The 21,076-nt window shown below is 37.3% G+C and overlaps 5 protein-coding genes across 6 annotated transcripts; all 5 read left to right on the top strand.

Annotated features, from left to right (window-relative positions):
* Positions 624-3,019, top strand: LOC18771886 (heptahelical transmembrane protein 1). Of its 2 annotated transcripts, none has more exons than XM_020567779.1 (4): positions 624-1,171; positions 1,346-1,438; positions 1,854-1,902; positions 2,023-3,019. In XM_020567779.1, the coding sequence occupies exons 1-4, from the start codon at positions 840-842 to the stop codon at positions 2,677-2,679; spliced, it is 1,131 nt and encodes a 376-aa protein (XP_020423368.1). In that variant the 5' UTR covers positions 624-839; the 3' UTR covers positions 2,680-3,019. The 2 variants fall into 2 exon arrangements, with proteins under 2 accessions (XP_020423368.1, XP_020423367.1); XM_020567778.1 differs by having other exon boundaries at positions 1,975-3,019.
* LOC109950434 (probable glycosyltransferase At3g42180) lies at positions 5,087-6,526 on the top strand. Its single transcript, XM_020569085.1, has 3 exons — positions 5,087-5,156; positions 5,282-5,645; positions 5,752-6,526. Exons 2-3 carry the CDS (start codon positions 5,295-5,297, stop codon positions 6,430-6,432), a joined length of 1,032 nt encoding a protein of 343 aa, XP_020424674.1. The 5' UTR covers positions 5,087-5,156; positions 5,282-5,294; the 3' UTR covers positions 6,433-6,526.
* On the top strand, positions 7,532-9,409 carry LOC18769502 (probable glycosyltransferase At3g42180). Its single transcript, XM_007204824.2, has 4 exons — positions 7,532-7,833; positions 7,942-8,093; positions 8,184-8,547; positions 8,715-9,409. Exons 1-4 carry the CDS (start codon positions 7,576-7,578, stop codon positions 9,375-9,377), a joined length of 1,437 nt encoding a protein of 478 aa, XP_007204886.2. The 5' UTR covers positions 7,532-7,575; the 3' UTR covers positions 9,378-9,409.
* On the top strand, positions 11,561-13,105 carry LOC18771235 (probable glycosyltransferase At5g20260). Its single transcript, XM_020569116.1, has 2 exons — positions 11,561-11,916; positions 12,118-13,105. The coding sequence occupies exons 1-2, from the start codon at positions 11,575-11,577 to the stop codon at positions 12,778-12,780; spliced, it is 1,005 nt and encodes a 334-aa protein (XP_020424705.1). The 5' UTR covers positions 11,561-11,574; the 3' UTR covers positions 12,781-13,105.
* Positions 13,438-21,026, top strand: LOC18769017 (N-alpha-acetyltransferase 35, NatC auxiliary subunit). Its single transcript, XM_007204149.2, has 16 exons — positions 13,438-13,806; positions 14,476-14,543; positions 14,926-15,081; positions 15,291-15,458; positions 15,809-15,959; positions 16,250-16,329; positions 16,461-16,733; positions 16,811-16,954; positions 17,359-17,493; positions 17,788-17,886; positions 18,522-18,578; positions 19,272-19,476; positions 19,653-19,771; positions 20,040-20,108; positions 20,401-20,499; positions 20,579-21,026. Exons 1-16 carry the CDS (start codon positions 13,683-13,685, stop codon positions 20,816-20,818), a joined length of 2,187 nt encoding a protein of 728 aa, XP_007204211.2. The 5' UTR covers positions 13,438-13,682; the 3' UTR covers positions 20,819-21,026.

The raw sequence follows: 21,076 nt of genomic DNA, 5'->3' as shown, positions 1-21,076 counted from the left end.
AAGGACCACAAGAGAACCACTGTGATAACCCTACTCGACATCTTATGAGGATTTAAGTCTCTGTAAAAATAGTAAAATATTTCAAATATTAATATATTCCTTGGACCTTACATATATGTATAATTGACAATCCATCCACAGTTAAGGAAGTATGGAGGTAATTGTTGCATAAATTAAAAAAAACCAATGGAATATTGAGATGAAACAATGCATGTGCATGCAATGGCAAATGCTTCCATTATTCAAAAATAAAATGAATGATCACATCACATCACAGTTGGGTTGGGTTTGGCGGGTCGTAATGAAAATATAGTTAACCAATTAATACTGATGATCTTGATAATGTTATAGAGAAGAGACTCTTCCCCCACCAGGGAGAGAGGGGGCAAAGGGAAACGAAAGACGTACGTGATGATCCATATTAACATTAAACCAATTTAGGTACGGAGCTCAACCAACCAACCAGTGCTATACCTATAGGCTATAAGATATATAGCTGCAACAAAATGAAAATGATGACAAGGAAGGAAGGAGGGTGCTCTTTCTTTTCTTTAAATCCATATATATATATATATATATATATATATGTTATTAATGTTGTGGTTGGTTGGTTGGTGCAGTTGTACAACCTCCAACTGCACTAAATAGCCCCGCCCCTATTATCCCATTTCCCTTCTCCTCCTTCAACCATAAACTCTGTCTCCTTCCCTCTATCTATCTATCTATCTATAAACCCAACCCAACCCAATCAATCTTCATCTCTCTCTCTCTCTCTCTCTCTCTGAAGCGAAGGCTCTCCCTCCACACCCCTTCCTTGTGAATATTTTGTGCCGAGGACAATGAGTCCCATGGAAGGAGGAGCTCTTGCCAAGAAGAGAAAGCCAACAACAACAATGGATCATCAAACCTCCTCCTCCTCGGCATCAGTTGATAATAATTATTTTAATGTTTCTCATAATCATGTCACCGACAACAACAAGAATAAGAAGAAGAAGAAGAAGAAGAGAAACAAGGCCAAACCCAAACGGTACAGCTTGATGTCGTATTGGGAGTTGCCGGAGTACATGAAAGACAATGAGTTCATACTCAATTACTACAGAGCCAATTGGCCTCTCCCTCAAGCTCTCTTTAGCGTTTTCCGTTGGCATAACGAAACTCTCAACGTTTGGACGTACGTAATTTCCTTAACATTATTTCAAATTAAGTTTGTTCATTGTTTGATTGATTCATTTCTTTAATTCGCTTTTAATTCTTTGATGATTTTGGATTTTGGTTGATGGGGTTTTCTTCTTTAGTTTCTTTGAATTGTTTATATCTATTTTATTTTATTTTATATTATTTGCAGGCATTTGATTGGATTTGTTCTGTTTTTGGGTTTGACTATGGTGAATTTGTTGCGAGTGCCCCAGGTAGCGGATCTCCTCGGCTTTTTTGCCAGGTTTGTTGAGGCTTTCTTTCTTTACCCTTTCTATTTATTTTATTTTATTTTATTTTTGTGTGGGGAAATTTGAATTTGTTATTCGTATCTGATATGAAATTTTATTAGAATAACATATAGAATACTGACTCTTAAAATTATATAAAGAGATTTAGCTAATTTGAAATATGTATTTTCCTGGATGAAATCATTATTTTCTGTTAATTATAGAGTAGTTTACTAGCTACTTCCATTTTCATTAATTAATTGCAATTTGCAACCATGCATGAATACATAACATTCCATCCATTTTAATTTCAAAACTGCAAATTTCTCTACGAGCAAAGCAGATGTTGCTAGCTAGGAAACCCTCAGTTAGCATGCATGCATGATGCATATCAGATTCTCATATAACTATTATATATGTTTGATGCAGGTCCACCCCTATTAGTGCAGTTACAAATGTTTCCCGTAATTTCATTTCGGTAATTAACCTCAACTTATTCTAAGTTGTAATATTAGTAACCCTTCTCATATTAATACTAGAAATTTAGCAGGGGATCATGACAACAAATCTGATTGAATTGAAGCAAATGACATCTCAGGAAATGGAAATTGCAGCAGCTGGTCATGAAATGGGTGGCGTGGCATATTGGCCTTTTTATGTGTTCCTAGGAGGCTCTATGTTCTGCCTTTTCTCGAGCAGCATTTGTCACCTCTTTTCATGTCACTCTCACCCCTTGAACCTCCTGCTGCTGCGCATCGATTATGCCGGCATCACCATGATGATCATCACCTCATTTTTCCCTCCAATTTACTACATCTTCCAATGTGACCCGCGCTGGCAATTCATCTACCTTGGTGGCATCACAATCATGGGGGTTTTCACCATCATAACACTGCTCTCTCCCAAGCTTTCGAGCGGCAAATTTCGCACGTTTCGAGCCTTGCTGTTTGCATCCATGGGGTTGTTTGGGATTGTGCCAGCAGTCCATGCCAGCATTGTGAACTGGGGGAACCCGCGGCGCAACGCCACTCTAGTTTATGAGGCTGCCATGGCATTTTTCTATTTGACAGGGACTGGATTTTATATCACTCGGATTCCAGAGAGATGGAGGCCCGGATGGTTTGACATAGCAGGGCACAGCCATCAGATTTTTCATGTTTTGGTGGTGTTGGGTGCCTTGGCGCATTATGCTGCCATTCTTGTAATGCTAGACTGGCGAAGCACCTTTGGCTGTGACAATAACAACACTACGTGATATAACTGAGCAAAAGCTTCATTTTTCTTTTCTGATAATTTTTTTGCCGTAGGTTGATCAGCTTGAGCCTGTGCTTTATTTATATTGATGGGTAGGGGGATTATTATTGTTGATTTTGTAATGAGTAAGAGAGAGCTTGGCCTCGGAAGATAATTAGAGGCTGTCATTTTATATTTGTTTTTAGAAGAATTCCAGGATAAGGAAAATAGGTTCAAATTTGTTTTCTATTATTTTATTTATTTATTAAAAAAATTATCGCAATTGTATGAACAATATTTAATTATTATTTGTTGAATGATTATAAAATGGCAACAGCAAGACAAAAATTAGAATATATATATGTATATACAGAAATTCTCCTATGCGGACATCCAAACGTTATTATCATGTGGATGTCATGTATTTTGTACTATCCCCTTTATTTTCCTGCTTGTTTATAATAGCATCTGCAAGATAATAACGTGCGAACATCTGAAATAAAAGAATAACTATATATATTACATGTATGTGTGTGTGTGTTGAGGAGCAGAGCATGAAGCTGCGGAATTGCCTTCTGTTAGGAAATATGACATGATTCTCATACAAGGGTTCAGTTACAACATACATCTTGCATGAGATGGCGATAGGAACACAATTCTCCCTACGCACGTTTCTATATAGAATAGAAGCCCAAACAAGGCCCTAAAGCTAGCAAGGGTATATATGCAAATCATTTATCAATTACCAATGTCATTGTGATAGTTTTATACATTGACCAAAGTTACTATGACACCCAAACAAATCAAGTTTTGATATTAACCGATGTGCATGTGTGGATGCATGGATGCCAGCCGTTAATGAAAACTTCATCAACAATTACTTACGTGCACGTAAACGACTGTTTTTAGCACGTATCAAAATTAAAAACAAGAGATTAATCGACTTAGTTATTAGCAGTCTTCATACTTTAATTTATGAGCTTAAGGTAATCTATTCCTATGTGAAAATATATTCGGTGTATGAGTAGTTATACCTAATAAACGTAGTCCTGGTATACATATGAATCTAACAGCTTCCAAGGTATATCAGTCAGATTCTATATTTTTATATGTTTTTCAGAGCATTGATCGATCGATCTGGTTGGACCTTTAACAGCACATTACTTTGAATGCAATTAAAAAGCAGCAGCTTCGAGAACTAATTAAATTGTGATCCAAGAAATTCACTTCCTGATATATTGGGATCAATTATAGCATGAGTTATATAATATAAAAGAAATTAATTAAAAATAATAAACCGATGAGCATGACTATAGCTAACTCAATATTATACCTTCGGGATCAGAGTTTAGTGAGATTAATTAACTACTAGATTAGTGAGAGCTATATGCAATCTCATCTGTTGTCACTTTTATTTCGTTACACGTAAGGGCGGGCACAACATTTTCCAAGTCAATTATTCTATAACAAGCATGCATTTCCCAGGTAAAGCTGCTAAAAGCCTTCCTTTAATGATTTTATTTTTATGTCAAAACATGATCCTGTTTTTCCTATTCCTAAACATATATAAATTAAATATTATTATTTACATATGCCCTGCCCAGATAATCATACCCAGCACCAACTCGCCCTCTCTCGACGATCACTTGTTAATTCTTATAGACACATCGATCTCTGCTTAGATTTAATACGTAGGAAGCTAAATGTAAAAGGTTGTGCTAATCGGCCTGAGTGAATGCTAATTGGACACATCTCTTTGTCTTACCTTGGGCTATACTTCTCTGGATTCTGCAAGGATTTGCTCTCTAAAAGCTGCTATAGCTACATTTCTATGTCATAAGCCCTCTTCTCTCTTTCTTTTTTTTATGGACCGTCTTTGGCTTTGTTTGTTCCGTCTTTTCCTTGTGTCTTAGTGCAACCAAAAAAATTATAGTGAAAGGTTTTGCGTAGATTCATATACAAGTAGAAAAGTGATAAATTAGTTGCCATGACTTCTACTGCAGGAGCCTTCCGCTTCCCCACTGTAGCTTTTTTGTTAGTTACGTTGTTGTTTCTTCTTTTCTTCTTCCTAAGCTTTTCGCCTTTCTCTGGAAACCATCTCATTATTCCCCTCATTTCCTCTTTCACTGCTTTTTTCAATCCGAAAGAGAGCAACTACACAGCCCCACCCCACGTTTCTTTAGATGGGTTACTCACAAAGTCCATGTATCGAAGGAGGAGTGGACACAAGGTTAGTGCATGTGGATGGCACCAAAATGAGCAATTAAACTAAGCTTGGCAAAAGAATTGTTTTTGGTAAGTTAATTTTTAATTTAATTCATCCAACTTTTTGGTGTTGTGTGATCAGAATAAGACTAGTTTGGAGAGAATTGAAGAAGATTTAGCCCAAGCTCGAGCAGCGATTCGTGAAGCAATTCAGTCCAGGAACTATAAATCAGAGAGAACAGAGACTTTTATCCCAAGAGGGAGCATTTACAAAAACCCTTATGCTTTTCACCAGTTGAGTATTGCTAACTCATTGTTATATATTGGAAAAACAAATCAGCATTTTCATTTCATGATCAAGAGGTTTCCTTATAAAGGATTTGTTTGGTGATAAAAATTGTGATATTGTCACTGATCAGGAGTCACATAGAGATGAGGAAGAGGTTCAAGGTTTGGTCGTACAAGGAAGGAGAGCTACCATTAGTACATATTGGTCCAATGACGAACATCTACGGCATTGAAGGGCATTTCATAGATGAAATAGAGAGGGAGGAGAGCCCGTTCAGAGCTACACATCCTGATCGAGCACACACATTTTTCCTGCCCTTCAGTGTAGCCAACATCGTTGAATACGTTTACTTGCCTATCACCCAAAAACAAGACTATTATCGTGATCGTCTGCAACGGATTGTGGTGGACTACATTGGCGTTGTGGCACGGAAATATCCCTACTGGAACAGAAGCCATGGTGCTGACCATTTTATGGCTTCATGTCACGATTGGGTATGTTAGTTAATTGCTTCATTTCTAGCCTTCAAAAAAGAAAACAAATATTTTGTTTGAATTGATCAGAAATATCTTGTTTTCAAATAACTATTTCATCATTCAGGGACCCGAGATTTCAGTAGGGCAGCCTGAGCTTTTCAAGAACTTTATTAGAGTTCTTTGCAACGCTAACACCTCTGAAGGATTCCAGCCAAGAAGAGATGTCCCATTACCTGAAATTTATGTGCCCTCTAGAAAGCTTGGCCCCCCATATTTGGGTCAGCCCCCAAACAACCGTCCAATTCTAGCCTTCTTTGCAGGCAGAGTCCATGGATCCATTCGACCTATCTTGCTGGATAATTGGAAGGACAAAGATGATGAAGTTCAAGTCCATGAGAAGCTTCCCTTAGACCAAAACTACACCAAACTAATGGGGCAGAGCAAGTATTGCTTGTGTCCTAGTGGGTTTGAAGTGGCAAGCCCAAGAGTGATGGAGGCATTTTATGCAGGGTGTGTGCCGGTTTTAATTTCTGACAATTATACATTGCCCTTCAGTGATGTCCTTAATTGGAGCCAATTTTCAATACAAATTCCTGTTGCTAAGATACCAGAAATTAAGACCATCTTACAGGGAATTCCGTATGAAAAATATTTGAGGATGCAGAAGAGGGTGTCTAAAGTTAAGAGGCATTTTGTGCTGAATAGGCCGTCTCAGCCATTTGACGTGATTCACATGGTGCTTCACTCTGTATGGTTGAGACGACTAAACTCTAAACTTGACACTATACATGATCATAATTCATAAACATCAGCTCTTGTAATCTATTACCCCTTGTTTTTTTATCTGAGTCTAGTATTGCTTAGATGTAACAGGTTGGCACCAAACCAATAACCAATAAGCCACAAGCTAGTTAGCGAGGCTCAGAAGATATTAACTTTGTTATTATTTTCCCCTCTCAAACGCCATATTAAAAGCAAAAACAGGATTTGAGTTGAGTGTATAAATAAAACCAACCTCATTTCTCATTTGAGTATTATCTTCCAGGTCAATTTACAGTTTAATTAATCGGCTTTTAAGTCCACTGATCATCAGCTGTATATTATAGTCAAATAATCGGCTTAAGTCAACATCATCACCTGTATGACTATGCATGAATATGTAGGTTATGTATAAACCCAGCACCCTCATTATGTATTCTGCAGTTTCCAAGGTAAACCATTAGATTTAGATTACAGATATTATATCCATCTCTCTCTCTCAGGCAAAATGGTTGGACTTTTAACAGCATATTACTTTCAGTTCAATCAAAAAGCAGCAGCTTCAAGAAGTTTGTGATCCAAGAAATTCACTTCGACCTCATATATATATATATTGGTATTGCCTTCACGTACAAAGCTCAAAGCTGATAAATGAATGAATTTGACTAACTCTCAGGTATATTAATATACCTTTGGGATTAGAGTTTGGTCGATTCCCAAGGGCCATATATGCTACAAAACTTCACCAAGAGATTTACTTTGTCAAATATATTATGAGCCCCGAGCCTTAGACAAAGGGTTCACTTTCTATTCATTACAATTTACATGGCCGCGATTTTTCCTCCGAATTCTGTGTCATATCTCATATGCATGGCAAAATGCTAATAATTCCTCTGATAACTTGCCAGATACTCATCATCAAATTTTTAGTAATACTAATATATATATCGATATCTGTAGCAATCTTCCATGTTCAATTATTTTGCATTAACATCAATGCGATCGACGATCGATTTTTTTTCCACCTAAAGCGCTAAGAAGTAAGAATCTTTTTACAAGTCAACAAATGCAGCTCTGCAGGTCCTTAAATAAACCCAGATGATCATCCATCTTCTTCCTCACCGAGTCACAGACTTACCCTCACCTCTTATCTTAAGGAAATGGTGAATTAAAGACCAGAAGTGAAGCCATGACTTCAGCTTTATTCCGCTGCTCCACACTTTTTTGGCTAATTACTTTGTTTTTTCTTCTCTTCTTCCTTCTAACCTTTTCACCCTTACTGTTTACTGAAAACCATCTCAATATTCCTTTTGTTTCCTCTTTCAATACCACTACACCTTTCAATCTAACAAAGACCAACCACACAACCCCGCCCCACGTTTCTCTGGATGAATTAATTCTCACAAACTCCATGTATCAAAGGAGACACAAGGCTAGTGCTACCAAAGTAAGCAATACTAGAGCTAGTTAGTTTCTTCATATGTACGTAGAAGCTTTTGGTAAATTAATGAAGTTGACTAATACTAGCTTTTAGTGTATTTAATCTCGTTACCAGGGTAGGACTAGTTTGGAGAAAATTGAAGAAGATTTGGCCAAAGCACGAGCAGCGATCCTTGAAGCAATTCGGTTTAAAAAGTACACATCGGAAAAAACAGAGACTTTTGTCCCAAGAGGAACCATTTACAAAAACCCATATGCTTTTCACCAGTTGAGTTTTAAGCTTCTATATAATTAAGTACGTAGGCTAGTTTTCTTATAAAATTAAGGGCTTAAATAATTGTGATGTGCTTGCTGCAGGAGCCACATAGAGATGGTGAAGAGGTTCAAGGTGTGGAGCTACAAGGAAGGAGAGCAACCGCTGGTGCATTTTGGTCCAGTCAACAACATATATGGCATTGAAGGACAATTCATTGATGAAATAGAGAGGGAGGAGAGCCCCTTTAGGGCTACACATCCTGATGAGGCACACACATTCTTCCTGCCAGTCAGTGTGGCCAATATTGTTCACTATGTTTACATGCCTATCACCCGAAAACAAGACTACTATCGCGATCGCCTGCAACGGGTTGTGATGGACTACATTGGGGTGGTGGCAAATAAATATCCCTACTGGAACAGAAGCAATGGTGCTGACCATTTCATGGCTTCATGTCACGATTGGGTATGTATTATAGTTCCCATCAATTGTCTTTTTCTTTTTTTCTTTTTTTCGTTTTTCTTTTGGAAAAGATAACAAATACCAAATTAAGTGCTAAGGGAACGTACTTGTTTGACATGAATATTCAAAATTTCATACTTCTAAAACAAGTATAATATTTCATAATTCAGGCACCGGAGGTTTCAGTTGGGAAGCCTGAGCTTTTCACGAATTTTATTAGAGTGCTTTGCAATGCCAACACCTCCGAAGGATTTCAACCCAAAAGAGACGTCTCGCTTCCTGAAATTTACTTGCCCTATGGAAGGCTTGGCCCACCCTCTTTGGGTCAGGCTCCAAACAACCGCCCAATTCTAGCATTCTTTGCGGGTCGGGTTCACGGACCCATTCGACCCATGCTGCTCGATTATTGGAAGGGCAAAGACGATGAAGTTCAAGTCCATGAGAAGCTTCCCAAGGGCCTAAACTACACCAAATTAATGGGTCAGAGCAAGTATTGTTTATGTCCAAGTGGATTTGAAGTGGCAAGCCCGAGAGTGGTGGAGGCATTTTATGCAGGGTGCGTGCCGGTTTTAATTTCCGACAATTATACATTACCCTTCAGCGATGTCCTCAATTGGAGCCAATTTTCAGTACAGATTCCTGTCGCTAGGATACCAGAAATTAAGACCATCCTACAATCAATTCCATATGAAAAATATCTGAAAATGCAAAAGAGGGTGTCAAGAGTTCATCGGCATTTTGTGCTAAACAGGCCGTCTAAGCCATTTGACGTAATTCATATGGTGCTTCATTCAGTGTGGTTGAGACGACTTGACTATAAACTCGAAACATAATCAAGTTCCCATCGTACCCGTGTGTGTGAATTTTCCCCTCTCTTTCTCTTTTTTGTGTGATGTAAAATGTGGCCAATAGGATGACTTGCAACTCTATAATTAAGTCTTATTTTGGATCCTGTTGTTGTCCCCTCTCCAACTCCATAAGCTGCCTCATACAACAACCACTTAAAGTTGATGCAGTTACACACACACTGATGATGAATTAATGCAGTCTATATAAAAATAAGGAAAGGCAAATAACTTACACAAAATAATTGCATAGGTTACATACATATTAAACCAATCTGTTTCTTGTGAAGGCAGGACTCATGAGTGATGAGTTGGCCACTTATTCCTTTTTTCCATATATAATATCTCCACTTCTTTCCATGTGCGAAAAGAGAAAACACTCTTATCCTCCTTCTTTCTCCTTAAAACCAATATTTCAATGTATTAAATATCCAGATTCTCCTTCTTCTTCCATTGATTTGCCAAGATTTGAATTAAAATATTACCATATATCACCAGCCTCGACGTACCAAATTTTGCATACCATAACCGTAGCCCCTAGGTAGGAGGGTCCCTCACATACATTACATGTACATTGGTTTGTGACGACAAATACTCACCAAATTGTGACTTTAGAGGTTTACGTATGCTTTGATTTCATATTTATCACCCCCCCATATACCAAATACAATGCTCCTTCTCCTCCCTCCTCCTCCTTCAAACAAGTGAGAAAGAAAGCAAAAGCCATGGCAGAATTTGGCTCTGCTTGGCAAACTGTGACTGCAACTCTACCCGCTCTGTTTCTCTTTTGTTTTTTTCTCTTTTATTTATCTCCATTAAACCAAACCAGCATTACCAATATTATTTTCTCATATCCTACTCCTATTTCCCACATAAAAACCATCCATGACACCCCGCCACCCATTTCATCGTCATCATCACCACCACCATCACTATCACCATCACCGTCACCAACGTTGTTATCGCCGTCATATTCATTGACGGAGAATGACACAAGTAGTTTCATTGAAGGGGAAGAAAAGCCTAAAAAAGTGAGTGTATACATATTTGTTTATGCCATGAATACATGTATTTTTTATTTTGACTATGTATATGTGATCGATTTTATTATTTTGTTTCATGTCTGAGTAGAAAATGAGTAATTTGGAGAGAATTGAAGCAGATTTGGCTAGAGCACGAGATGCGATTCGTAAAGCAGTTCAGGCAAAGAATCATTCCAAGGGAAATGATGATGAAGGGTTCATTCCAACAGGATCCATCTACAGAAATGCACATTCTTTTCATCAGTTAAGTTTCACATATATGTTTTCCTTCATTTCTGTCAGTTTCTTTCTTGTCTAAACAGAGGTTTTTCTTTTGAACTCAATTATTTTTTTCTTCCGGGTTTTGACTTTTGATGACTTTCCCGACTGAGAGGGTAATGGGAAATTTAGTGTCTATATTAAACAAAATCTGGGACATTTAATGTTAATTGATTTATTATGAATACAAAAATGCTAACCTATAACATGGTGATTAGAAATGACAATATAATCGAAAAATATCACTACACTATAAGGGTGTAGTGTGTCACCTTAACACAACATTCAAGTGGTATCAGAGCAAAAGCAAATAGAGTGCTACAACATTTGATCGGAATGGACTCCATAATGTGAGTTGTCACGAAAAAAATTTGCACCTTAAAACTTTCCATAATTTTTCAAATAAAATTCTTGATTTATGGTTAATGTATATATGGAATGAAAATCTTCTAAAATCAGCGTTTACCAATTTTTGTTCCAATTTACCATTTCTGTTGTCCTTAATGATTCAGCATTATTTAAGTATAGTAATTGCTAGAGAGTAGAGTTTATATATCGAGAAATTTTAACCGTGAGAGAATGCCAAGGGTTTAACCTTAATTTGGCTGCCGCTAATTTCATCCATGTTGATTTCTCTACTCAATTCATATCATTAATTAATTGGATTCAAATTACTAAGCCTATTTTGTCGATCCATTGCCTTGATTTCATACCATGCAGGTTTTGAATTTTGTAGCACTAAAATTTGTGCACCTTTATTAATCCATTTTCTTATGTATATGTGACATGCTTGAATTTGGGTTAGCAAGCACAAATATGTTACTTACCAAAATAAATAAATAAATTTTGGTTATGTATGATGATGGATCAGGAGCCACGTAGAGATGGAGGAAAGATTGAAGGTGTGGATTTACAGGGAAGGAGAGCCTCCCTTGGTCCACGACGGGCCGTTGAACAACATCTACGGCATCGAAGGGCAGTTCATCGACGAGATGGAGAGCGGCAAGAGCCGCTTCATGGCTCGTCATCCTGATGAGGCCAACCTGTTCCTCATCCCTATCAGTGTGGTCAACATTGTCAACACTCTTTACAATCCTCTTGTCACTTACTCCCGTGATCAGCTACAAAGGGTGGTTTTGGATTATATTGGCATTATATCTGAAAGATACCCTTACTGGAATAGAAGCCAAGGTGCTGACCATTTCTTAGTTTCTTGCCATGATTGGGTATGCCTCCTTTTATATGTTTAGTTTCCAAGCTTTTAAATAAAACTATTCGCAACATCTTTACACGTTGCTCGTACGAGAGATAATCAACAAGGTGATTATAATGCAACAAGGTTTTGTTTTGTCTTCTATTATGCAAATCACTATCTAAATACTACAATTGATCACTCATCATGACTAGTGGTTAGTTTAAAATTTCAGGCACCGGACATTTCAGAAGCGAACCCTAAGCTCTACGACAAGTTCATAAGAGTTTTATGCAATGCCAATACCTCGGAAGGGTTTAAGCCCCAAAGAGATGTCTCAATTCCAGAAATCAACATACCCTATGGAAAACTTGGTCCAACCCCACAGCGTGCAAGCCCTGATAAGCGTTCCATTCTCGCCTTCTTCGCTGGCGGTGCTCACGGTAACATAAGGCATATCTTGCTCGAGCATTGGAAAGACAAAGACAAAGAAGTGCAAGTGCATGAGTACCTTGACAAGAAGAAAAATTACTTCAAGTTAATGGGGAAGAGCAAGTTTTGCTTGTGCCCAAGTGGGTATGAAGTGGCAAGTCCAAGGGTGGTCACAGCAATTTCTGTGGGGTGTGTCCCTGTCCTCATTTCTGACTACTATGCATTGCCCTTTAGTGATGTTCTTGATTGGACCAAATTTTCCGTGTACATTCCATCAGAAAAAATACCAGAAATCAAGACAATTTTGAAAGGAATTTCCCCCAAAAGGTATTTGAAACTGCAAAAAAGGGTGACAGAGGTGCACAGGCATTTCATGATTCATCGACCAGCTCAACCTTATGATATGATCCACATGTTGCTTCACTCGGTTTGGCTGAGAAGGCTTGATGTTTTGCTGCCATCTTGATTTCTCATGTCCGTTGCTTGGATCACATCGGACCAGACACTGGTGTACTATATATTCTTCCCATAGCAGTAGGGTTTACATATGATTCTTTTTTAGGTGTGTTTCTTCAATTACCTATTATGAACTTGAAATGAGTGGGCGCCTGTCACATACACATTGAATTGAACCAAAAGGAAAAAAAAGAAGAAGAAGAATGCAATTATATTGGAGAGTATTTTCAATTTTTAATTTCCATTAATTATTAGTTAGTTAGGGTCTGAAATGAAGGTACACTGTTGAAAATGTAGTTACATACTCACATACATATATGACACAATAATCGTGATAAAATACATGACAAATGGATATTTACCATGTATAATTGACTATTTTTGACTATTAAAGATAAAATATTATAACAGTCATAAATCGTCATTCACTGGATAGCGAGCGACTGACCTTAGCAAAATCCTTAATAACAAACACCAAAGTGGCGCTTAATGTTAAGTATTTCTACTATTTTTAATTTAAGAATTAAAATGAAATTTAAGATTGAGTTGAAAAACTATTGCTATACTTGAAAATGGACAAGGATTTCACCCTAATGTGAAAATGAAAAAATAAGAAGAAGAGGATTTCCCTTTAATTTTTCTTATTGCTTAAATAAAAATTGAAAGGAAATCCAATGAAATCATACCAAGACCAGATCCGACCCATTTGATGCCCTAAACACCCTCACCAGTCCACACTGATTGACGCGCACGCTGTTCGTTGTTGTTGTACTTGTCAAGGCAGGCAAGTGGGCAGCAACCGAGCAAAGCACCCACCTTTGCTAAAAAGATCACCCACACAACGCTACCCAGCAAGCAGCAATACAGGAGACTGATATTCCAAAGCTTCCGCAGCGAAAAGCATCTACGACGATGGCCGGGACGAGTGCACAGGAAGCTACAGTGGACCTCCCCTTACCCGAACGCACTCCCATTCCTTCCGGCGATCACACTGTCTGGGCTGACGTGTCACCCCTTCTCGACGCCGCCTGCAAAGGTCAGTGGTTTTCCCCTTGTTGCCCTATGCTTCAATTTCAACTTCTCAGCGACTCTGTTCGGTTTCCGAGAAACTGAAAGAAAATGAAAGCAGGGAAAGGGGATGAGAATCTATTGCTTTTTATGTTTTCATATGACAAATGTTATTGGACATCGGAATTCCGTGTAAACAAATAAACAGATTAAGGAAGCGAGCCTAGTAGTTTAATAACATATTCTATATCTATACAAAACATACACACCATATCCGTTCTTCTTGTAAGTGCCTCTGGCTAATCAAAAGCAGTGGTTATTCTCCATTAGTTGAAAACGTTGAACGATGCTCTGTTCGTTTGCTGACAAATGTTGAAATATTTTACTGTTGGAATGGTTCTGTATTGCTAGGTTGTTTGGATGACTAAGGCTTGAGTTGTTGGTTTTTGTTGGAAGTGAACTGTGGACTTTGTAATTCCCTATTGCTTCATTTTATAATTGCTGAGATTGGTACAAATGAAACCTATCAAATATGTTTAGCAAACTCTGCATAGTATACAGTAAATATAACATCAAAATCAATATAAGCTGTGTGTGTATTATAATGCTGTTTGGGTTTAGCACGTGATTGCCATTCTATCCTATTCTTGGCTTCTCATTCTTCATTTATTTTTCTTTTGATGACCTTTGGTCACAGATCTTCAAGATGGTATGCTCATTCATGGAGATAATTTCAATCTTTTTGCTGCGATGTCTGCTTTAGAGGTAAGACGTTGTCTGCACCTTTTTATAAAATTGTTATTAGCACATTCAAAATTGCTGTGTCTTAAACTGAATAGTTCACACAGCATTTGGTTTATGATCATTCAATAACTTGTTGAAAAGAAAAATCTGCTCAGGAAAATGTATTTTTTTCTTCATTCGTGTGCTGTTATGCTCAGCCTAAATCCCTATTTGTTGGATGCGACCTTTGTTATTCATTTGACAAGGGTGATTCACCGTCGACAGCATTAATAATCAAAGAGTTGCACAATTTTTCTGTCAACCTAACCTATGCTATATTGGTTGTGTTCTATTTTTTCTAATTTTGTTTTTCAAGTACTTGTGTGGTCTGTATTTAACACTTGATGTTTGTGTTCCTTATTAGATAATGGACCCAAAGATGGATTCTGGTATGATTTGTAAATATTACTCTGTTGATGAAGCAATTGAGAATGGTGCTGCTCCAGTTCCTATTAGCTTTGACAAAACAATTGATGTACAATGCACTATTGATATCATGGACCATCTTCTAGCCTGTGAGGTATCTGCTGGATAACTCCCTTTATTGCTCTAATTAGATCTTTTCTCTTACAATCTTAATTTTTTTTTCCCATTATCGGCTTAAACATATTCCTGATTTTTGTTTTTAACACTAAAATTTGCAGTTGAAGTGATCTATCTTATAAGTTTTTGTCTCTGTACTACAGTCTTTCCTTTCTTTATGTTTATATCTAACTTTTTGAATGGCAGGCAACATGGCACAAGGGTCATTCATTGGCACAAACTGTCTTCTCTTGCATCTATCTTCTCAGGCCTGATAGGACATCTTCACATCCCTTACTGCATTCTTATTGCAGAGTCATACGAGCAACCTGCAAGACTGTCATTTCAGTTGTCTCAGATGCACGGACTCATGAAGTAAAGTATTCCAACAGCTCTTTCGGCCTACGCTGTTTCAGTATTTCCATGAATTTGTAGTAATTTATCTTTTCCCTAGTTTCAGTCTTTATGATCAATTCTTACTGCTCCCAGGATTGAGTCAGGCAGGAGAAATTAAGAAAATAAATCAATGAGTTATACTCGTAAATGATTGTTATCCTCCGAGTAAATTATAGCACACATCTGGATGACAATACAGTGCATTTTTGTCCACTTGCAAGATTGTGTCAACTGCATGTATAGACATATAAGTCCTAGTTTCTAAGTAGTATCTTGCAGTGAACAAATGCTTGTATATGCAAATTTCATCAAATTTGTCTCATTGGCAGGAAGAAGACCTTTTTATAATGACATATGGTCTTCCTTTGAATGGGGATGGAGATGAAAAGTGTTTGTCAATGCTAAAGGCTGTTGAAGAAACAATTTCCCGCCAATTACGTGCCTGTAAAGCCCCATCATCGAAAACCAGAGTGTTAGAAGGTATATCTGTTAACTTTCGGATTAATATCAATCTTCATGTAAAATATTAAGTGAAACAGATATGTGAAGAAAACAAAGGCAGTGTGTATCCATTTTCTTCTTTCATTTTAATTCCTTGTTAGATCAATTTTAGTTTAAATTAGTAATTGGCTTTCCTACCTTATACCTTTGATACCCAGAGTAGGTTTACTTTGTGTATCTACATAGCTTTTGCCACCTTTCAGACTGCATGTATGTTTATACATTTTACAATATCATGCTTGGTTCATATACTAGCTTTTTTGCTGCAGACTTGATGCCACTACAAAATAATGTTGAATTTGAGGAAGGCTACTGCAAAGCTTTGTTATGCCGCTTACGCTTTCGTAAGGTCTTACCCTGTGTTTGTTTATCTTATATGAATCTGCATCATCTGTGAGCACATATCCATGCATTTGAAAATAATTGCCCCATATTCTAAAAGTTCAATAAAAAAGATATCTTTTGTTCATCTTCTTTCAGCATTTTTACCATGTTCTTACATCTATGAGGCGGCCTCAAGGGAGAGGTTTGGAGTTGGCAAGAAAACATATAGCCTCCTGCATATCAGAATTGAAATGCATTCTTAACTCATCTGAGTTCCTCAGATCTAGTACTCTTGTAACTCATGAAGGCAGTATAGAAGACAAAACTACTGCTTCTGGCCGTCAACCAATTGGATTTGATGCTAGTTTAAACTGTAGGTTATCTGCCCCAACTCCACCACGTGCAATTAAAATTCTTAGTTGGAAAAAGGTGAGCATTAGATAATTACTACAGTTCTGGTAATTTACTTCCACTATTATAACGTTCTTTTTGTTTTGTTATACCAGGCTGTTGAATATTTTATGAAACTTCTGCAAGATCTGGATGTTATATGTTCCTACCCATTAGACCCATCTTTAGAAAGTGTTTTGCACTTTGTGGTTGAGTTTCAAAAATCTCAGCCTGATTTAGTAGCAAGGGCTCATCTTCAGGTCGGTTTCCAATGTTTCGTTTGTTTCTACTTCAATTGTTCTTCCAGTGGCTGGTATGATGACTTTATGGTATTTAGTATTTAATAGTCCATAGCTACATTACCCTACAGCAGATCCTTCTTTGTGCTATTGCTATGTTGAACTAATTGCTGAGAGAAATTAGTTCTTTAGGTTAAACAATGTGTCTGGGTAACACAGCTTTGCATGCATTTATAACCTTAGGCCTATGGTCCTACTATTGTTTCATTTTCTAGTTTATGCCCGCACTATGCGCTGCTGGAGCTGGAAGTATTTCTTGATTTTGTTAATTTGTTTTCTCCAGAGTCCAAACTTTGGATTAGATACTTACTGCTACAGTTATGTCAAAATATTTATGAATTATTGACCTGAAAACTTTTGAATAGCGGTTGCTGGTTCAAGACGGGAAACTCTATGGCCGGGATCCTGTCTTTGCTGTAATTACCAGAGCTGCAGCATTACGTGATAACACACGGAACCATGATATTCAGAAAAAGGAATCTATTGTTCAATTGGGACAGGTGATGTGAATTATTATCTTTGGAATTATTATACTTGTCTGTTTAGTTTTACTTTTGGGTGATGATAGTTCCTAAGTATGTTCCATATTCTATGAAACTATTCAATTTGTGTACTTAGATCGGGGATCAAGGGATATGATCAATGAAAGCTCTTGCATGACAATTTTTTTTCCTTTTTGAATTTCACTGAATCTTGGATTCATGTGTGCGCCAGAAGATAGCAGAACTCAAATGAGACTGGTTCACTGGCACTGGGTGCTTCATCTAATATGTGTAATATTTTGTGTAATGCAGTTAGTAATCAATTTGCTAAAAATTTTATGTACAAATGGCGCATGGCAAAGGCGTAAGCTTGGAAAGATTTTACAAGATTGGCGTGTTGTTTACGTACAGGTATGCCACATTATCTTAAAAGCTCATTTATTACGTTTTCTTCCTTTTCAAACTCTTTCAGTTGTTCGAGGCCTCAGAAGGTATTATGTTTCTGAAGAGAACATCTTATGAAGCACGTATATCTTGCTCTATCATTGTCTAATGTTTTCTGGGCTTACTATGAGGTAGATGGTTTAGGGCTGAGTGATCCTAAACCTGAGCCTTTTCTCTTAATGCAGATATTTAATTAAGTTATTGTCATAACAAGATCTTCAAGATTACCCATCAGACCCCTGTTTTCTCCCAACTATTAGTTAAGATTATATACCAAACTACTTTATAAGGAAAGTGCCAATGCATGTTTCTTTTCCCTTTCTTTTTCTAACTTTTTTGTCTGTATTTTGGGAAGTATGAGTTCAAACTTAAACAAAAAAAAGATGAAAACTGTGATTCTGTTTATCACTCTACACGTTGTCCAATTTGATTGGTGATAGAATTTGGCATGGATAATGTGTTTACGTTTTTCAAATGTTGATTTTATAGCTACTCATTGTCCAATGTGATTCTGTTTATCACTCTACACATTGACCAATTTGATTGGCGATGGAATTTGGCATGGCTAATGTGTTTACGTTTTTCAAATGTTGATTTTATAGCTAGAGATGGCCTTTAGAAAGGAGTTTGGAGAAAAAGCAAACATTTCAAACGATGAGGTATGTTGCTCTCTGAGAGGATTACTTTAATATTATTCCCATTAGCTTACTTGGTTTATCAATCATCAATTGCACTTGGAGGCATTCAGTTTCTATGTACGTATATTTTTGTTCTTTAAGAATCAGGGAAACTTAGTAAGTTTATCCTTTGTTTTTCTTTGGAATTTGACCAGTTGTATATCTACATTTTTAGGGAAACATTGATCTGGTTAATTGTTAAAGGAAATATGCCATACATAAAGTTTGAGCATTTCACATCAATGTGACTTGGATTAAACAAGGAATGCGAATTCTAGAACAACACTGAACAAATGACTAGAGTGTTTGATCATAAGAGACCTATCAAGCAACTTGATAGTTTCTGTGAATGTACTTTATTGCCTACTAGGCTTTAGTGAATCCAGTGTTGGCAATTAGGTAAAATCTGTATTAGATTACTCAGTTGAAGGGGGCATCTCAGTGTCTTAATTTCCTTTTTTTTTTTTTGAAATGCAAGCGGCTGATGATATCATCATTCACTTGACAAAAGGCCATGCCAGTGCTGATTAAATTATCTCTATCTGTATTCAGCAATGATCACATCTTTTTTATGGTTAAAATTTCCTTCATTTTTCTTTTGCTAAACATAGCGAAACCTTAACGCAAACACCAGTAAAATTTATGCTTATCGGAGTTTACTTTGGAATTTTACAGAATGTTGGCATGAAGCTATTCCAACACATCCTTGTTTGGGTGGAGGAGCAAACATATTGGATAGCTTTTCGATTTCTCATTTTAGGCTTCGAATTGGAGCTCTATTCGGAGAGTGAATACTGCATGGTATATTGGTATATCTATGTTGTCCTAATCAAGCTTGCAGAGAAAACAAATCTCAAGACGGTGGTGAGCAATGGCAGTGGTAAATATGCTAATATTCTGTAACTTATTTCAATTGCGAGGCAGCTATTCGTAAGGAGGCTTTCGGATTAGTCAATTGTCTGAATTTTCTTATACATTTACATGCACTATGGCTGTCCAAAATTATTTTACTGAGCGTATGGCACCATTTGATGCCTCTATGTTTCTGTTGATCAGGTAAACGGAGGGGAAAGAAGAAAAGGGATTCTGTTAAAGATGTGGCACGAGATTACCAGATTCCGCCTTCAGTCTTGTTTCTTCAGTGCCAAATATGCCTTGCTGAAGGGCTTACAATGGTAATTTTGCTTTAGTTTCTGAATTATGAGGTGAAGAATGACCACTTCCATTTGAGATGACTGCAGAGATAGGTCCCTTTGCGCCTCTGCTGGTGCTAAGAAATTTTATGTTGGACCGTATTTGTAGGCATCCAAGTCTTCTTGTTTCAAATCAACCAGGATATTTTTATACTGTGAATGTCAGGACAGATTCTGTCCATTCGTAGCATAAAATTTTGCTTCAACATTCTCACCTCAAATCCGCAGTTAATGAATCCCATCTTTTCAGATGCTTGCTGCTTTGAGGAATGACTGCATGATGGCACAAAATCCAAGCCCTTTTAATACTGAGCATGAGGTATAGCATTATTATTCCTACTATATTTATTTATTTATATATTTTTCTTAACCTTTGAGTTAACTGATGGTAAATTTCAGTTTTATCCTCTCATATAAGCATGACATGCAAAAAGAGGTCTCCTTGTCTTGCCTGAAATGCATTTTGGGAGCTATTTTAGGAGACACTGTTTCTGCTTTATGAATTCAAGAGTTTACAAAAGTTGTTGACGATTTATGTTTTGGATGACATCTCCCCTTTGCGTTCTCACCAGGTTTAACTCTTTTTCTTTTTCTTTTTTAAATTCCTGCAGAGATTTATTCAGCACTTTGAACTCCTACAAAAAGCTTGCATTCCTGATCATGTCTCATTCCCTCTGTTTATGGAATCGACAACCCATGCTCGTTTATCTGTGAGTGAATTTTCTGTTAGCACACACTGGGTGTTTAGCACACTCTGGTAGGCTTACTGTTATCTGTTCCTTTGCGCAGAACCTAGTTATGTATGATTACTTCAAGGATGCCCAGAGGATCACAAAGGAGGTTAAAAGTAGTTTTTCCAGTGACCCAGAAAAATTGGCCGAACTAAGAAGGCTAGAGCAAGTAGCCGAGCACAATAGCATTGCCTTAAACGTGATTTCCCGAGCAGGAGCCCTTGACCCCTCACTGAAGGTTTCTTTCGAGTTCAACCACCATCCTTGCTTTGCAACGGCTGTTGTTAAGAGATGTTGAAGGTGCTTTTCACTGATCTCTACCAATTTTGAAACAGTCCCAGAAAAGCAGAATTCAGAGGCATAGTCTTTGTAGCATACATAGCACATGTAACAGCGATTATAAAGGTTTTCGTCAACTATTCATTTCATTAATTTGTAATTGCAATGAATAAGGAATAAAACCACCCTGTTTATGTGAGATTTGGTTCCTTGCCCCTTTTCTTTTTCTCATTGCTTTTTTGATAAAGAAAAAAGGAGGAGACGACAATGCCATGCT

This window comes from Prunus persica, chromosome G7, assembly GCF_000346465.2.
Source record: "Prunus persica cultivar Lovell chromosome G7, Prunus_persica_NCBIv2, whole genome shotgun sequence".
Taxonomy (NCBI): Eukaryota; Viridiplantae; Streptophyta; class Magnoliopsida; order Rosales; family Rosaceae; genus Prunus; species Prunus persica.
This window is presented reverse-complemented; position numbering and strand designations above follow the sequence as displayed.